The sequence below is a fragment of the Dipteris shenzhenensis genome, chromosome 27 (assembly GCF_047967505.1).
Source record: "Dipteris shenzhenensis isolate YYH24624 ecotype China chromosome 27, Dip_SZ_1.0, whole genome shotgun sequence".
NCBI classification, from domain to species: domain Eukaryota; kingdom Viridiplantae; phylum Streptophyta; class Polypodiopsida; order Gleicheniales; family Dipteridaceae; genus Dipteris; species Dipteris shenzhenensis.
In genome coordinates, this window is record NC_141622.1 from 9,455,210 (window position 1) to 9,469,084 (window position 13,875).

Here is a 13,875-nt window from a genome sequence, read left to right on the forward strand (position 1 = left end):
ACCCTTTGAGAGGGGTTCTTTGTCTGTGCCAATGGCAACCATGCTATATGTTGTTGCCCCATGTAGGGCTAGTATTGATTAAGCATTCCAAGCTAGCATTGTACTTCCAGCCTAGCATCCTTAGATTTCATGATTGCAAGCCAACATTGGAACGTTGGATTGGGATATTCGCTCGATATTCGGTGATTTGCAGTGTCAGGCTCCATGAAGTCCATGAAGGGGAAAAAAGTATGTGCCTCTTGGGCAAGCATTCATACAAGTGATGCGAGCCACTATGAAGCCGATTGCCAGCATGGATATTTAGGACATGTGGGGATGTGTGGGTAACACAGAATTACAAATGAGTTGATAGGCAATTGTCTCGAGAGAGCATTCCCACGTTAAGTCCCTATTTTTGTATGGAGGTGATCAATAGAATTCATGTGTGAAAATCGCCTTCTTCATCGGCTGTGAGGGTGGTCTCTATTTACATGCTAGCATCAAGGAATTTTGAGATGTCAGTTGTGAAAATAGGATGAGAGCGGATTTCAGGTGAGTTGCAACAACGAATGCTACGAATTTTGGTGGGAGGAGATTGAAACTCCACCTATTTCTTCGTTTTGTTGTGGGAATGTCCTTTGAGTGCACGGATGGGGGATGTGCGGGTAGCACAAACAATTGTTGATGCTTCGACAAGCAATTGCTGAGAGGACCTCCCTGCACTTCTGCTAGCGTTGGGGAGCCGGTGGATTGGGCAGACGTGGAGGGCTGGAAGAATCAAGTCCCCTTGTGTTGCAAGAGCAGCTCAGTTTGGCTTCATCACAGGCAAAGTCAGTGGGTGGTGGGGAGTGCAGTGAGTCACTCCATGGAAGAAAAGAGTTTTGAGGCTCTTTGACAATGAAGGGAGTGGAATGCGGGGTTGGAGTTTGTGATGTCACGGTCTCAGGGGTGGCATATGAGTGGGGAAGCCTGTATGTGCCTGCTCATGCCCATCCATCGTGCATAGAATGCATCTGGGCCGTGGATTGGACGTGGGCAAGCAATCTTGCGTGTCGATGATCCGTGGGCGGTGCCCATGGTGAGCAAGTCTATAAACACCCTAGGTGGGAGAGCCAAGGGAGGGTTGTCTACTAAGGAAGGAGGAATTCCTTGAAAGCAAGCACGAGGGGAACGTGGAGGGGAAAGGTGGCAAAAGGCAACCGTGTTGGAAAAGCTTTTGTTTTCTTCATATAAACACCATCATGTTGAACTAGTGCCAAGTTCATCTTGTTCATTTTCTTCAACTTCTCAGAGCTCGGCTATGGCGTCCCTGCTCCTCCTCCTCTTCCTCACCCTCTCCTTCTCCTCCTCCTCTTCTTCCTTCCATCTCGACTTCTCCCCCGATGACCTCTCCTCCGATGACCGCCTCCTCCAACTCTTCGACCACTGGATCCTCCATCACTCCAAAAACTACACCTCCCCTGATGGCTCCTCCGAAAAGCACAGCCGCTTCCAGATCTTCAAGCATAACCTCTTCTACATCCACCAGCACAACTCCCAGGGCTCCCACTCCCACCGCCTCGGCCTCACCCGCTTCGCCGACCTCACTCACGACGAGTTCAAGGCCCAGCACCTCGGCTTCCGCCCTGAGATCGCCAGCAACAGGCTCCCCCAGTATGCGGGATCTTGCAGCGCCAAGGGGCTGCCTGGCACCGTTGACTGGAGGGAGAAGGGAGCTGTGACCTCTGTGAAAGATCAGGGGCAGTGTGGTATGTTTCTGTTGCAGGCTTCCTTCTTTCTTCTGTTCTGTTTCCGCTGCTTTGGATGCCTTCTTGTGCGCACAGACGACGCGACGACGCATCTTTTTGCTTTCCACATCTGTCGTTCCATTGATTGCCGCTTCCGGAGAAATTTGCGCTTTTTGCGCCTGAATTTGGACGCCGTAGCAAGATCCGGCCGGCTCATCGTTTTCTGCGCTTCCGTATGCAGGGAGTTGCTGGGCTTTCTCCACCGTCGGTGCCATTGAGGGCGCTCATGCCCTTGCCACTGGTGAGCTCGTTAGCCTCTCCGAGCAGGAGCTTGTTAGCTGTACGCACAGCAACTACGGCTGCAACGGTGGACTTATGGACCCGGCCTTTGAATGGGTGATGAAGAACGGTGGAATCAACACCGAGAAGGGGTATCCCTATGCTAGCGGCAAAGGTAGATCCAAGCTCTGCAAGTGGCTTCTGGTAAGCGATTTCTTATCCTGTCTTTGCAAGAATCAGGTTTCAGAATTGTCCAATCTGCGCGGTGCAAGGTTCCGGAGCCTCCTGATCAGACGTTCTCGTCCTGTAATTCACAGAAACGGCAAAAGCATGTTACCATTGATGGCTATGAGGATGTTCTTCCTAATGATGAAGCTGCTCTCATGTGCGCGGTCGCTAAGCAGCCTGTTAGTGTGGCTATCAACGCCGGAACTCACGACTTCCAGCTTTACGCCGACGTAGGCTCCTCCTCCTGCTGTGGAAAGATGATTTGTACATTTGTCAAAACGTATCCTTAGCTGTATGTTCTTTAGCTACTCGCCTATTAACCTGTAGATTGTTGCCGCGTTCAGGGTGTTTTCAGCTCTTGCTCGGATGATCCAAACGACATCGACCACGCTGTGCTGGCTGTCGGTTACGGCTCCGAGAACGGAAAGGACTTTTGGATTGTTAAGAATTCTTGGAGCGAGGGATGGGGTATGGAAGGATACGTTCGCATTCAACGCAGCACTGGTAATCCGCGCGGTGTCTGTGGCATTCACTCGTTCCCATCTTATCCTATCGTCAAGTCGACCTCCACAGGCGTGAGCGTCATGTAAATTGACTTGATGCTCACAGAGCCTGAAATGAGGCGCAAGCTTTCTTCCGATGAGAGCTGTGTTCCTGAATTCATCCCTGTCGCGGGGAGATTGTAAATAAATGACTCTATGGACAGTATGTTGTACGTCGTGCGTTTTTGTTTTTTTGTCAAGCTCCAAGGTGCAAAAGCACTTCTGGTTGCCGAAAAAAACAGTACTACCGTGCTGGGCGTTGTACATATGAACCGTTTGACCCAGCTATTATTGAATAAATCTTTTAGACTTAGGAACACAGGCCTCAGTAAATATTGTCCCTGTCTGAATTCTGTTGTAAAGTTTGGTAACTTCTGCTTGCGGTAATTTTTCTTTGGAAGTTTCTTCGAGATCAACTCCTCAATCGGAAATCCTGCATTGGTTATTGAATTTCCAGGTCAGTTCGTCTGTTCAAAGTCAAGTATGTCTACGATAGATTGATTGCTTATACAACCTCTTTGTTTTTGGTTCTCTGTTCTAAAGAAGTGAACTTACCGTGATAGCGTGACAGAACTGTGTCTTGGTGGGTTTAAGAAATATGTCCTGTCAGTGGCTTCCTGAATCCTCATTAGCTTCTTGGCCTATGTTTTGTAACACCTGATGTATAAGGGAATGGGCGGGGGGAGGAGTCTGGGATGGGGAAAGTCCACAGTGAATGGCAAACATTCAGAAAGTTGCAAGCCATTTCCCTTGGAGTCTCTTCTCAAATAGTCCAGCCCTTACACACTCCTCTTAATTGAAGTGTCCAAGGAAAAAATGGGAGGCAAGTCCATGGTAAATGGCAAACAGCCACAGTGTAGCAATCTATTTCCCATGGACTTTCTTGCCCAAGGAAAGGGCGTTAATTTTTGAGACAGTTTGAGTTGATGCTGACCTTTTATTAGTTGATGGTGAAGACTTTTTAGTGAGATGACTTTTACCGAGATGATGATGATGAGGAGATCTTTTTATTGGCTGGTTAATTTAGATGGTCGGACAGCCAAACTAGGACCTTTACGAGTTTATATTAAAATTTTGTATTTTGAATGAGGCCTCAAATTTGAAGGTGACAGTACAACATCCCTCCGTCAAAGTAAACTCAGAAGGGTGCTCTGATGAGTAACTGAATGCCTCCTGAAGGGCTTCCAGCTTCAATGCTTCCTGAAGGGCTTCTTAGGATTCCAACTTGAGAGGCCTGATTGACATGTTATGTGGAACAAAGAAGAATCGTTAGGACATGCCTAACGCTGGAAATTTGTCGGATCCCGTATTGATTTGTTGCCAGTCCAGATGGAACGTAATTCTGAGCAATATGCATCGGGAGTGCCACTCGCTTCATGGTGAAATTATTTGCTTTTCCCTTGCAGCAGTTTTCTTTTTTCAAATGTATCAGGATCCACATGCTAAATTCCGAGGTCTATCACTATTTTGTTGACGAGTTTTTGATAAATTCAAAGTGACGCATGTGTGATCATGCGTAAGAGGAGATTAAGGGACACGAAAGAACAGCAAGGCACCTGGTGAGACTGCTTTTTTTGTTTGTGAATGCCAACCGTTTTCATTTTCCTTTGTGTAGAGTGATTATGTCAGGATAATATGGGGCTTTTTTTTCCCGGGTATGCCTATTCTTTTAAGTCGCCTCGTTCCCCCCTGCCCCTGCTGGTAACGACGCCTTAATTACTTTCCCATCTCCCTTGGCAAGGGACCCCATTTTTCAATGGATATATTGGTGCTCAGTGTATATGCTCTTAGTGGCTAACACCTACAGATGCAGCAACATTTTACCCGAACTTGGGTACTTGGGTCACCTTCCGCAATGGAGGTGTCTGCTCCTTGATTGGCTCTATTCTAGCTTCTATGCTTTATGATTGCAGTGATCTAGACGTGTGGTTAGGTTGATTGTGGTTAGGTTCCATACATTGATTTTGGCTTGATCCGTAGTGTTAACACTCCATCTTGCTACCTCTATTGTGGAAAGGTGGATTTTCCCTGGGCTGGACTCATGGTGCACCACCAATAATCTAGAGTTCGTGTAGGATAAGCAGCCTTCTATTATGTTTTCCAATTGGCTACCTTACGAGACCCTTCAAGAATTGGGGAGTTTATATGCCTCTTTTTGATGCTGTGCTTCCCAGCTCAGGCCTTAGTACAAGTACCTACTTTTGTACTTTGAAGTTTGGATTTTGTGGCGCATCTAGGATCTATATTTGAAGCAATCTTTACTGCATATTTACAGTGTTATACGATGTTTGCTTTGGTGTGAGTTAAAAAAGAATGTAAAGTTCCTTTTGTGGCATTCTTCTACTATGAACTAGCATTGTGTTGACATACAAGAGTGAGGTTTATCAACATTTCTTAGACAGACATCTCTAAAGACTTCTCTTCAATACTAGGAGGCCAAGATAACCCTAGTACGTTTTCTTTAAATTCATTATATTCATAGGTTAGGAGTTTGGCCCAACTTTGTCCTTAATTCTAGTTGGTATATCTTTGGAATTTCAGCTTTGGGTATGTTTAGGATCCTTGAACGCTGAAAATATAGCCCATTTTCTCTTGAATTCTCTATTTTTGTAGTTCATGTACTCTTAGGTGCCTGGTTAGTTCAGTTTTGCTATATGTGTGTCTTGAGTGTGTAAATGTAAATATAATTTTGTTTTTAATACAAAATAATGATAACAATTGTTTCTTTGTGTTGGTGTATAACTTGTTGTCTTATATGTACAGGGGTTTTCTTTGTTTCCTTGTGTTTGCACATTAGTTGATTCTTCGTTCTGCCTCTTTTTTACGATTAAAAGATTTCGAGGCTAGGTTTGGTTGTGGTGGAAATTTAACCTAATTTGACTCTCTCTCTCTCTCTCTCTCTCTATGTTTTTGCTCGTCTTTCCTTTTTGCTTTCAAAGTTCTTGTTGTTTTGTTGTGATTTCAAAGCTTAATAGAGATTGGGTTTACTCGAGATTTCGGAATCTTTCGAAACTAGATGGTAGCTTATGCTTGGGTATTGATGAGAACATGAGTGTAGCTTTGCTTATTAAGTTATTTTTCTTCTTCTTTGCAAAGGAAAAAAGTTGTTTTTCTTTTTAATTTCTCTAATCTATGCATATTTCTAAACTCTCTTTTTTGTTCTTTTGCTTGCTCTATAAAAAAGTTTAATTTGTAAGATTGGATATATTCTTGTCTTATGAAGGTATATATGTCATTTGATATTAGCCTTGAAATATTATAGTTTTGCCACTATAGGAAGGTCCATTGTGCAAAGACCTCTCCTAGCTATTGCAGCTATGCGGCCTAAAAAATATGAACTTAACAATAAAATCTCCTAGGGTTTGGACCTTGGGAAGAGAATACCAAGTCTAAAGGCCTTGGAAATCAATGCTTAAATGTATTCATTAATAATTATGAGAAGGCACTATGCCTTGCTATAAACAGATGTGAAGTGATGTGTTAGTTCCTTTAAAATAGATAGTTCTTATTCACTATTCCTCTTAATGAATATGCATAGTTATTCCAAATTCAATGTTGGCGTTATAATATATGCACCGTGGGAAGGCCCTCGAAATCAATGCCTATATGTAACCATTTATAATTATGACAAGGCATTATGCCTTGGTATAAGATAGTTCTTATTCACTATTCCTCTTGATGAATACTCAATAGTTATTGCAAATCCAATGTTGGTGTTATTGCCTAGAATGTTGATAGTATTCACATGTAAGTAAAGCTTTAATCATAGATTCCTTTTTTGTGCATTTACTTTTGAACTTTAGAGGTAGATTTTTTTCTAGGTTAGGGTACTTTCCCTTCTAATATGATGGTCTTTAGTCCTAAGAATGCTTTGACAACTGCCCAAAAGATGGTTGATGAAATTATTAATGAGTACCCTACAAGATTTATGAGGGTATGTTTGAATCACTTCAATATTTTGGAAGTAAAAAAAGATCATTTGGACCACATACATAATTATTTGGCTATGTTTTGAATTGCAACTTTTAGTATTAATGTAACTGTAGTCAAATATGGTAAATTGTTGGGATAAATGGTCTCCGCTTGTGGAATTGATATGGATGAGAATAAGGTCAAGGTTATCCAAAATGTTAGACCTCGAAACTAAAAAAATTTGTTAGTTTTCAAGATAGTTGCATAGTCAATTCCTTTGTTATTTGGCAGAATATTAGTTATCTATTAATCACCTCATAAATTAAGATTAGTTATTTGTGTAGTATGTTATTATTGAATAACATATTATAGATTAATGCCTCAATCACTAGTACATTTTGTCCCTGTTGAAATTCTATTTTTAACTCTGGTAACCTCTACTTGCAATTGCTTGTTCCATTTTTCTTTGATTGAAAAATGCTACATTGGTTATCTGATTTTTTCTACGCCACCTTTTTTGTTCGAAGTAATGTATGTCTATGATAGATTTATTGGTTATACAACCTCTATGTTGTTAGTTATACAACCTCTATGCATTAGTTATCCAATTTCTAGGCTAGTTTGTTTGTTCAAAGTCATGTATGTCTATGATAGATCAATTAGTTCTACAACCTCTATGTTGTTAAATAACTATTCTGAAGATATGAACTTGAAAAAAATTCAATTCTTGTGCCTTGGTGGGTTCAAGAAATATGTATCATTAGAGAATTCCTAAATCCTCATATTTTCTTCGCCTATCTTTTGCCCTCTTTTGTAACACCTTATGTGTAAGAGAATGGGGTGGGGAAGACTTCTATGTTCATGGGAGGAAAGTATATGGTAAATGGCAAACATCTAGAATGTTGCACGCTATTTCCCATGGAGTCTCCTCTCCAATAGTCTAGGCTTGGCCCATTCCTCCAAGTGAATTGTCCGTGAAAATGATGGACATTTTCGAGACAACACCTTTTATGGGAGGAAAGTCCATAGTAAATGGCAAGTAGCAATTCATTTTCCATGGACTTTCTTGCCAAAAGTTTAGGCCCGGCCCATTCCTCCAAGTGTACTGTTCAACGAATTGGTGCTGATTTTTGAGATAGTTAAGTTGATGCTAACCTAAATAAATTGATGGTGACTTTTTAGTGAGATGACTTATTATCGAGACGAGGTTGATGATGTCTTTTTATAGGTGGATGACTAATTTAGGGAGATTAATATTCTTTCTATGGTTGGACACCAGCCTTGGACATTTACAATTCTAAGTTAAATTTGTCGAATTTTGTATTTTCGATGAGGCTTCAAATTTGAAGGTCTTAGTATACTCTACTCCTCCATTAAAGTTAAGGCAAACGGGTGCCTTGAAACAATTTTGGAAAGTGGAGTCATACTGTGGAAATTCTATACTTTCAAATGATGCCTCAAATTTGAAGGTGACAATATAATTTGCAATTTGACACTCCTTTGTCAATAACTCAGAAGGGTGCCTTAAGACATTTGGAAATTTACCTTTCTTTTTAAAAATTCATCAGTATTTCATGTTGCATGTCTCCTTAAAGAAATGAACAAATGTTTTATCTATATGAGCTGTGAGCATTCAGGCTCCTTTAATATATATCTCATGTGAGATTGGAGTGGAGAGTGTATTTGGAGTCTACTAGAATGTGCATGCTCCTTTTTCTAACATCAATCCACTCAATTTCCCTAATCAAGTCTTTCAACACATATCCTTCCCTAGCCGGATCAACAAATGTTGATGCTTGATAATGCTCCTCGCTCTCTCGCCTCCTAGGGTGCCTAGTGCCCAATGCGTGCACATTGCCTTGGTGGAAGATGCCCTCTTTTACACTCCTTGAATGACTGGCTCGCATTCCTACCGGTGCTTGGTTGAAGAATCGCGTCATGCAATAACATGGTCTATGTTGGGTGGAAGAAAACTATCTAAAGATAGGTGGAAGAGAAACAACACAAGTACAATAAGTAATATGAGAATGGAATGCAATACTTGTATTATCATGGCACTCGACCAATACAAATAGTCAGGGGTTGCACAGTAACACGCCTCATCAACTCATGGCAAACTACTCAACCTTGCAACAAGACTAAAGACTCACTTGGACTTGTCCCTCATACAAGACTCTACGAGCTACAAGATGGTCAATCTCAATTACAAACAACAACTTATAGACTGGTTCCTTCTCCCAAGTGATTCTAGTAACCAACCTGCTAATTCCTAACAAGGAACCTCACTCAGCCACTAAGTACTATTGGACCACTACGGTGTCGCCATGTTGCTTGTCCTTGCTACCCATAACTCCACCACTTGGAACTTGGCTATCTGCTCTACTGAGCCAATCAAGGTGTGGCCCGGTGCAGTTCTTGTGTCAGCCATGAGTCAACAAAGTTGTATTTGGTGGGTTGCAGAAAGAAAATTCGGAGGTGAATATGTGTAGTGGAAATTAGAGCAAGGGGATAAAGAAATGGGGGTGGGGGGCACATGGATGTGGCACATGGCCCATGCAGCTTATACCATGCACACTACCATGTGTCACATGCATGCAGCCCATGCAGCTCATACCATGCACACTGCCATGTGTCACATGCATGTGGCTCCTCCTCTCTATTTCGTATGCCTTTTAATGCAATGCATGGTGGCAGGTTGTCTAGATTGTTCATTTGTGCATTTAATTTGCCTCGCCACCTCTCCAAGCGATGATAGTGTGTTGTATGATCATTGCAACATCCCATGATGGGCTAGAGGAGATCGATGAAATCGATTGTGTGGAGAGTGTATTCTAGGTTGCACGGATTGAAAGGTAAATGGATGGCAAGAGTGCATGGGTCACTTCATGCAATGGCTGAGGACGATGAAGGCAACAGAGAGCAAGAAGAAGAGTTCGATGAAGCGTTGGCATGCATCACACAAGACTGTGGAGAGTAAGATGAAATTGATAGTGGAGAGTACAATGTTTTGTTCATTTGGAGGTGCTTATGTGTTTTTGTGTTTTTAGGTTTAAGAGAAAGCGAGGGAGGCCTACTAAGAGTGGTTCAAAGGAAAACGAGGATCCGAAGGTCTTAGAAGTGAGCGTGACAGTCGAAGTCGGAGGTGTTGATGTTGATGTGAATTCGCTGCTTCCTAGATTGCATAAGTTTTTGGATAGGTTTGTGTGGTGTTGAAAGAGGAGGTGACCTATACCACTTGCATTTTCAGATAGTCATAGAGATTACTACACGGAGTATGCAAAGTGTGAAGCAGATGATACAAAAATACATAGGCTAGGATGTAAATTGACCAATCAATGGAGTTATAATGTGCCACACTCTGAGGCAAAGGAATCTACATGTATATCAAGGCATGCTCAGATATTGCATGAAGGACTTTGGGCAGCCACATTTTAAGAGTGTCTCAGAAGGTGTCACGAGGTAGGACTTGCAAGCACGGATTGAACCATCAATATGAACATGTGTTGAGCTTTATATCTCAACACTAAACCTAGCTTACCTACTAGACAAGAATGGTCTAAATGGGATTCTTATGGATTTTGGCTCTCCTTAGTAGTGGGAATAATATATGAGGAGCCTTTCTACTTCCTCACCATTTGAACTAGAAGGATCCTCTGTATACAAAGAATGATGAGTTTTTGCATATGTACAAATGCTTACAGTGGTACCCACACACTTTTAACTAAAGTGACTAAGATGCTTCCCTTCCTAATGTAGATCCAATCCCTTGTATCTTACACCATGAGAAGCATGTTGTTGCTTTGTGCATTGTGGATAATGAGATTGTGGAGGAAGGTAGTATCTGTCCATCAAAAATAACAAAATCACGTCTTGTTAACCCACTACAACATATGATGAAGGTGGAGGGACCTTTTAGGCCTTATCCACCTACCCTGCCAATGTTCAGTAGACCCTACTACAACATGAAATGCTCATTCTCAAATCCATGGAAAACCTAAATAGCCTCTCAAGGAAACATGGGAGATTCTGAAGGAGGGGTGAGCTACTAAGGAATAAGGAATCGAATCCTACTACTTAGGCAAACAAGTTAGAGTCAACCTTGGAAGGGATCCTAAAAAGATCTAAAGAATGGGAAACTCAAACCATCCCCACCACTCAAGAGTAGAGGGAGAGACCTTGGTAACCTCTTCAATTGATCCAACATGGAACCAAGGGTAGAGGAACCCAACAGCTATAGAAGCCACAAAAACTCAGCCATCTCAAGAGTCTATTTAATTTGATTTACATTTGATGTGGTAATGAATTTTGAGTGGATCGGGATCACTTTTGGCTTACAAAATTTCCTTTTATAAACTTCTATGATCTATTAGAGTAAACACTAGATTAGTATTTTCAATATCAGGAGCATATATTGATTTATCACGTGATCACAAGAGGTACTCACTTGTAATCACATTAATATTCATGCTGACCCATAATCATAGATCAAATGACCTACCCAATGGTAGAGTAGGTTTACTGGCTATATATTTATACCGCCGGTATTATGTCACACCAAAATTAAATCAAGGTTTTTATATGTATAAAATATTTAGTACACAAAAATGACAATCCAATAGCATATCATCTTTTTGGGAATGCGAGCCCTTGCATGCTATTTATTCATTGGGTCTTGGCCAATTCTAGGAAAGAGGATAGATTATAGAGGTTGTGCACTATGTAGAGCTTCAAGCATATCAATTTATTGGGGTTGTGAGTGCTTATGACACTTGGGCATTGGGGCTTCACAAACATTATGAAAGAGAGTACAAATGTAGAGGGTGTGTAGTGTGGCTCTTTATTGCTTCTTGCAGCAATCTCTTTCATAGTGTCCAAACTTGTGACAGTAGTTGCACAGGATGTTTGACATGTTGGTGGATGCATTCCCTCGTCCTTGAAATCTTTCTCGGTTGGAATGATTTCCTCTTTGTTGATTCTGATGTTGCTGATGTTGATTCTGTTGCTGATGATGACCACTTTTCTGATATGATCTACCTCTGCCTTTGCTTCTGTCTGAAGCTGTGAATGCCTGATCATTAGAATGACCTTTACGTGCTTGAATTGCCTGAGTTCTGAGTTCTTCACCAAGTAGGACTGACTGAAGTTCTTCCAGTGTCAAAATTTGCCGTTGGATGGCAATACACTGGACTAGATTCTTGTATTCCTCTCCTAGTCCATTCAGAATGACTTGAACCATCTCTGTGGGGTTCATAGTCTCTCTCGTTGCTACATGTTGATTGTTGTAGTCTTTTATGTGGAGTACATAAGCATGACCGGTCTCATTGCTGTTGCGGAAGCTCTAGTTGATTGGGTTTCTTGCGGTGAGAATCCTGGATGTGTTCTTGGACTCGTAGAGAGCTATGACAATATCGCATGCTTCTTTCGATGTCTTGACTGTGTTGAACTATCCTAGCATGACATCTTGCACATTCATCTAGATCAAATGATAGGCGTGACAAAATATGAAGAGGGGAGAGGAGAAGAGTGGAGATGAGGAGAGAGGGCATAGCTAGAGAGCACACCAAAAATGACTAACTGCACACTAGATTTAGTTGAAAAAATAGAATATATACAAACCCATTTAGGGTTAGGGTTAGGGGATCTAACCCTTTCCTTTATAGCAATCTATAAGGTTAGTGCTATGCACATATGATCACATGATGGTGCTACACACATGATCACATGATATTGAGTGTGAATTCTCAACACCTTCCCTCAAGATCAACATCATGAAGTAGGCCTTACCTCAAGATGATGATTCTAGGGAATCAAAGAAGTACTAAGCATTACATTCCATCACACCCCTTTAATGGGAATGTCTTCCTCTGCATCAAACCAAGAGCTAGTCGGTGTTTCTCGAATAGCTCTTTATCGAGTGGTTTGGTAAAGATGTCTCCAACATTCTCTTTGCTATGACAATGTTGTAGTGTGATGTCACCAAGTAACACTCTTTCTCTGATGAAGTGCTCTCTGACATCAATGTGCTTTGTCCTAGAGTGATATACTAGATTCTTGGCCAATGCTTGAGCCGATTGATTATCACAATATATTGTTGTTGGCTTTGACTCATCAAAGTAATCTCTTTCTGACAATAGTCTTCTGAGCCATATAGCCTCACATGCACCTGTAGTGAGTGCCCTATATTCTGCTTCTTAGTTGAAGACAAAGAAACAGTTGGCTATTTGTTTGACAACCATGATATAGCACCTTGACCAAGGAAAAATGCATATCCATGTGTCGATCTCCTAGTCTCATGATCTCCGGCATAGTCACTATCACAGTATCTATGCAACGTGGATGACTTCCTCTGTATTCTACCCAAGCTGTCTTGTACCTCTGATGTATCTCAAGACTCTTTTGGCTGCATTCCAGTGAGACTGTTTTGGATTTGCCATAAACTGTGCTGGTGAGCTTACTACATAACAAATATCTAGCCGTGTGATTGTCAAATATATAAGAGATTCGATGAGCTGCCTATAGTATTTGTCATTGATTGTAGGCTTTTCTGAATCTTTAGTAAGTTTCAAACTCTATTCCATGGGAGTGGCTGCAATCTTGCAATCTGCCATATGAAACTTCTTCAGGAGACTGTCAACATACTTGAGTTGACTCATGAATGTGCTATCTGAATCTCTCTAGAACTCAATTCCAAGACAATAGTGCATAAGTCCAAGATCTTTCATGTTGAACTCTGCAGCAAATAAGTCTTGTTTTAGTTTTCTAATGAAGCTATCCTTGCTTTCTATCATAATCAAATCATCTATGTACAAAAGTGCAATAGTAATGTCTTCCCCTTGAACTTTGTAGTAGAGAGTATGATCTGCATTGGATTTCATGTATCCTAGATCATCAAAATACTTATCAATTCAGCTATACCAACTTCTGGGTGCTTGCTTTAAGCCGTAGAGACTCTTCTTGAGATGGCAAACCTTATTCTCCTTTTTGGTTCAACATAACCTGTTGGTTGTTGTATGTAGACTTCCTCGTCTAGATAACCATTGAGAAATGCATTCTTGACATCAAGCTGATACATATTCCATCTACTGAGTGTCGCTAGTGATATCAAGAACCGTATGGAATCCATCTTTGCTACTAGAGCATAAGTCTCATCATAATCTTGACCATATCGCTGTGCAAATCCTTTTGCAACTAGTATGGCTTTGTATCTC

The 13,875-nt window shown here is 41.4% G+C and overlaps 1 protein-coding gene across 1 annotated transcript; it reads left to right on the plus strand.

The window, feature by feature from the left end:
• Nucleotides 1-1,192: 1,192 nt before the first annotated feature.
• On the plus strand, nt 1,193-3,165 carry LOC147883839 (cysteine proteinase COT44-like). The gene is made up of 4 exons (XM_087398457.1): nt 1,193-1,727; nt 1,948-2,189; nt 2,303-2,443; nt 2,558-3,165. The coding sequence occupies exons 1-4, from the start codon at nt 1,280-1,282 to the stop codon at nt 2,801-2,803; spliced, it is 1,077 nt and encodes a 358-aa protein (XP_087254583.1). The 5' UTR covers nt 1,193-1,279; the 3' UTR covers nt 2,804-3,165.
• The last annotated feature ends 10,710 nt before the right edge of the window (nt 3,166-13,875 follow it).

Bases quoted from the DNA above. Each gene is read 5' to 3' on its own strand.
- LOC147883839 (XM_087398457.1), top strand. From the start codon at position 1,280: ATGGCGTCCCTGCTCCTCCTCCTCTTCCTCACCCTCTCCTTCTCCTCC. The intron at 2,190-2,302 runs GTAAGCGATTTC...TGTAATTCACAG, and splicing joins AGCTCTGCAAGTGGCTTCTG to AAACGGCAAAAGCATGTTAC. The intron at 2,444-2,557 runs GTAGGCTCCTCC...TGCCGCGTTCAG, and splicing joins ACTTCCAGCTTTACGCCGAC to GGTGTTTTCAGCTCTTGCTC.